We start from the raw sequence: 4,896 nt of genomic DNA on the forward strand, positions 1-4,896 counted from the left end.
TCTGGAACCAATGAAAATTTCATTATAGGCTGATTTATACCTTTCATTGCGGTTAGGATTTTGTTTTTAAATGAATGGCAAATTGACGTAGTCTCCCTATTAAATTATTTTTGCGTAAACCTTGCTCAGTCCGCTGTTTTCTAGTGGTAGGATGTGCTTATAGAACAGGAGATATGCAACACTGCTCATGAGAGACACCACATTTACTCACAAACTGTTCGGCAGTGACGGAGGGAAGAGGGTCCTTTTATGGTTCAGGTGTTGAGCTTTAACAGGATGTATATGCTCGAGCAGATGGATCTCATTCAAATCATACAGGAAACAAACATACACACACAAACACACACACACTTTCTCACACTGGCAGTGCCACTGCAATATGCTTGTTCCTTCTCATGCTCATGCATGTGCCAACAGAATTCAATAGGTTTTGGTCACTGGCCCGCAATGTAAAGGTTTACTAGTAACTGCACATAATCTTTGAATAAAATGTTTAAAAAGTGAGGTATCTTAAGCAAATATTTTTTATGAAAAGTGCAGTTTAATTAATTTATTCTGAAATAGTTATAGATTTGGGATATATTATTTACTAATTTAATTTATTAGAGTTTTAAAAATCAATGTTTGGTGGAGTTTAGTTAAGAGAAATGAAAAATGTCATTTTCTGAAATTTTTATATATAATTTACAATTTTTTTTTAAATCCTTAATTTTAAGAAATTGTATCAGTCAATAAAATCACCACGCTCTTCCAGAATTTGATGTTTTAGTCCAGTGTTTCTCAACCACGTTCCTGGAGAACCACCAACACCACGTTTGGATGTCTCCTTTGCCACACCCATAACATGACTTTCAGTCTCTGCTAACGAGCTGATGATCTGAATCAGGTGTGTTTGGTTAAGGAGACATGGAAAATGTGCAGAGCTGGTGGTCCTCCAGGAACGTGGTTGAGTAACACTGCTTTAACCAAAGTTCCTTTTTATGACAGCAGCAAAAGATGGTCCACACTGTATTGTTAAATAATAAAGCAGGAGAAATGAACATTTCAGCGATGAGCCTTCGTCAGTGACTATAATATAATAATAATATTGGTTGGATTTTAATTCAGTTGAATATTATTAGGCTCAGGGTGTCAGAATATATGACATTTTAAAACTGGAGGGACAGCTGTATGAGATCCAAATTTTTATGTTCATATAAATATTATTAATCACCTGCTTCTGAATGTTTTTTCTCTAAAAGTGAGGGGGACATATCTCCCCCGTCCCGTCCAGTTGCTATGCCCTAAGCAGGGTTAGTAACAATATTTTGTAAATTCTTGTTCAGCAATTGCAGTGCCTTTTTGTAATTACATGTACATTTTATTGAGGTCAAACCCAGTAAAAACTTGTCTTCATGTTGATAATGAATATTAAAGAATATTAATAAAACTTGTAATACTTTACATCGATATACATTACTTTTTTCTTCTTTTTAAAAGTTTTTTTTCTGTTCATCAAGGCAGCATTTAGTAAATTTTGATTTTAAATTGTTATTTTTGTTTTGTTTTTACATTTTATTTAACTACTTTCCTATTGTATGTAGTTTTAAGTGAATTAGTCCAGTCATTATTGTTTTTATTACTATTACCATTAATACTACTACTCTACTACTACTACTACCAATAATAATAACAATATTAGAGTGATTTCTGAAGGATCAAGTTACTGAAGTCTGGAGTAATGAAGCCGAAATTGCATCTTTAAATCACTGGTATAAATGATTAAATTATAAACTACTTTTGAACAGTTTTATTATAGTGCAATAACATTGCACAATTTCACATGTTGTACTGTATTTTTGCTATTTTAAAACATTTAAAACTTCTACTGACCCCAAACCTTTGACCGGTATAGTGTAAGGCTTATTTGTTAACTTTAATACCCATACAACATTGTTAATTATTTAATAATATTTACTTAACCTAACATTAAGGTGGATTTGTTAATGTAGAAATTAACATTAGCTAAGCATATGAAATGTCTAAGCACTTTATTTTAAAGTTTCACTCATTTTGTTACCTTAAAAAATAGGCTATGTTTGAACAGGCATCAATTCCTCAAACAACTCTTTAGTTTTTGACCTAAAACATGAGTGGTCTGAGTGGCCTCGGGGTTCAGTGTTTGATCTTGCGGGGTAAGATCCGGAAATCATTATCCATTGCGCTGTTACCTCTCTATGGGGGATGATAATTGTCGCTAAATGAAAGAGAACGGGGGCTAATTAGCTCGAAAAGCACTTGTTGCTGACGTTCTCGGCGCGGTGACGCGGAATCCCTAGCTCTCCGCAGCTCGTAGGACGCGGATGTGATGTCATCACGGACCGTGGCTACGGCGGTGTCCATAACGACGCCTCGTGCTGCAGTGACGCAGCGCCGTCGGTTCGTGGTGAGGGGGCGTGACTCAGCCGTGCCCCCCACCCTCCTGCCCGGTCCCCTCCTCCCCCCCGGCCGTGTGGGCGGCCCCGTGCGGCGGCGGCGAGAAACACGACACCCGAAAGGAGAGAGAGAGAGGGCCGGGGGGAGGAGACAGCGAGCACTTTCAGACTAGGGAGAGTGGAGGAAGGAAAAAAAGTCGGTGTGAAAGAGAGAATGGGAAACTGACTGATACACTGCGAATGGCGAGCCTCGGGAGAGCAGATGACAAACTAACACAAGGATAAAATGTTGCGAGAGTCTTCAGCAGAGTAACACAGACGCTGAGAAACAGACAGAGAGAGTGCTGCTGCTCCGCCGCCGTGTTTGGGATTGTATCGATCGCTCGCGGGACAGACGGGAAAGCGCTGTTTCGGAACTCCGCTGCACCCCGTCCCGTTGCGCCAGTGGAAGTACTGAACCGCTTTCCAAACTCGGCGCTGTCGGTTAGAGGATCGCGTATAGAGGCCGGACAACGTACAGCAGGAGCGCTGAACATCGGACAAAAGTTTGGCCTTTTGGAGACGGGGGTCCGGGAGAGGCCGAGTCTCGCCGCTGCTGAACTGACAACTTAAGCCAGCTTTGCCGAGTGTTCGGGGCAGATAACTTTCAGCATGAAAACCCCCGGGGACTCGGGTAAGTTACCCAGGCATGCATTATAAAGGGCTGCCACAACTTCTTTGACTCGCGAGTTTGTTAAGCCAGTGATTCAAGCTCGGACTTTACCATCAATTCAGCTCAGTGTGCTTAATTATTCAATATCAGGACTGATGTGCTAGATTTTTGACAAGTGGCTGTTTGTCAGGCAGGATCTACTTCTCTGACATACCGGCTGATTTAACACTCGGTGCTGTTGTTTTGCTTCCATGTTTAGGTAAAACTAGTGCGTTTCAACTGCACTTAAAAGTAATACATTACATTTATTTACTTTTACTTAAGTGTCAAAGCAGAAGTCCAGCTCAGCGTATTCATTCTAGAGTTAATGAATTATCAGATGTTTACTTTTTAGCAGCTGCATTAAAACCTAAATTACAGCTTCATTGCGTTTCAAGTCCTGTCAGCGCAAACCGCACTAAACCTGTTGAATGGCCACAGCTCTGAAACAGCAGCTCGCGTGCTTTTGTCGTTCTTGGAAAGATGTCGACATCAATGTTGTGTGAATCCTCCGCAAATTGTTAAGTAACGTTACTTTTCTCCTCTCCAAATCCTCCTCGTTGCTCTGTGCGCGTGCCAGCTGTGTGTGCAGCTCAAGCGCGAGCCCTGAACCATGCTACTGGCACATTCAAAATGGAAGCCCCGCTTTCTCACCGCACTCTTTATTACAGGTTTCATTCATTTGTTTGTATAATAACAACTTTATAGACTGTACAGTTTCTAAAGTTTTTTTAATAGGGCCCGTTAAGCTTGTAAAGTGTAGTGAAGCCTCACAGTACAGAGCTGCGCAGTCATTTCCCTTTAAGCGAAAGTATCGCCTACTTTTCTGATGAATGCTTTCCAGAAGTGTGAATTCACTTTAATCACCGCTGGCATACTTACAGCAAGCATTCATTTGTTAAACATGTTGCCACTTGTCCAGTATGCACTTGAGAAGTTGTTACTGTCCCGCCAACTACGGGAAGTTTCAGTAGCCGTGTTCAGGAGGCCTATTGTGGCATGTTGGGGAATCCATGTTGCCTCTCCCTCTCTTTTTCTCTCTCTCTCTCACCACACACACACAATTCTCTCACATCACGATTTTGTTTTACTCCGCCACCCACGTTGCTCAAAGTTTAAAGGACTTTTAACTATTACATTGCATATAAACACTCAGTGCATGCGCGCGACCCCACAAGCCAGTCTGCGAGCGCGCGATGAGTCGTGTTTTTGTCTCGCGCTGTAGACTGGACTTGTGGAAGTTTGTCCGGCTCTGCGTGAAACCTTACATCATTAAATCATTGTCATTGAGTTAAAGTTGGTTTTGTATACGTACATTTAAACATTTGAATTGTCTCCATGTTGTTTACAATAGTTATTTGATTATTCTGTCTGAAATTGCGTTTAAGTATGACTTCAAAACAACATTAGCACTATTTAATTGACCCTGAACAATGTTGTACTTTAATACTCATTGGCTGCTATAATGATTTCCCTATATAAATTTTGAAAATAATATTTTCTGTAATTTTTTTATAAAGAAGTTTCCCAGTGATGGGTTACAGCTGGAAGGGCATCCGCTGCGTAAAACATATGCTGGAAAAGTTGGCGGTTCATTCTGCTGTGGTGACCCCTGATTAATAAAGAAAAAGAAAAAAACGATAAGAAAATGAATGAATGAATATTATTAAGGAGAAAGCCAGAATGTGCAAATATAAAACCAACCTTACCTCAATGTCTTGATCACTTTCAAGTTTATAATCCCTCCCTCACAAAAGTAGAGCTGATGTTTTTAACTGAACTCCACTATTT

At 40.2% G+C, this 4,896-nt stretch overlaps 1 protein-coding gene across 8 annotated transcripts in view; it reads left to right on the forward strand.

Annotated features, from left to right (window-relative positions):
- The first annotated feature begins 2,613 nt into the window (after positions 1-2,613).
- Positions 2,614-4,896, forward strand: part of erfl3 (Ets2 repressor factor like 3) — a 112,380-nt gene continuing 110,097 nt past the window's right edge. For all 8 annotated transcript variants that reach the window (XR_012392022.1, XR_012392024.1, XR_012392025.1 and 5 more), the window contains exon 1: positions 2,614-3,087. Coding sequence is in view for 2 of the 8 variants with exons in the window: in XM_073925883.1 (XP_073781984.1) it covers positions 3,066-3,087 (22 nt within the window). In the remaining 6 variants the exon portion in view is untranslated. The remainder of the gene's footprint in view (positions 3,088-4,896) is intronic.

The sequence above is a fragment of the Danio rerio genome, chromosome 16 (assembly GCF_049306965.1).
Source record: "Danio rerio strain Tuebingen ecotype United States chromosome 16, GRCz12tu, whole genome shotgun sequence".
Classification (NCBI taxonomy): Eukaryota; Metazoa; Chordata; class Actinopteri; order Cypriniformes; family Danionidae; genus Danio; species Danio rerio.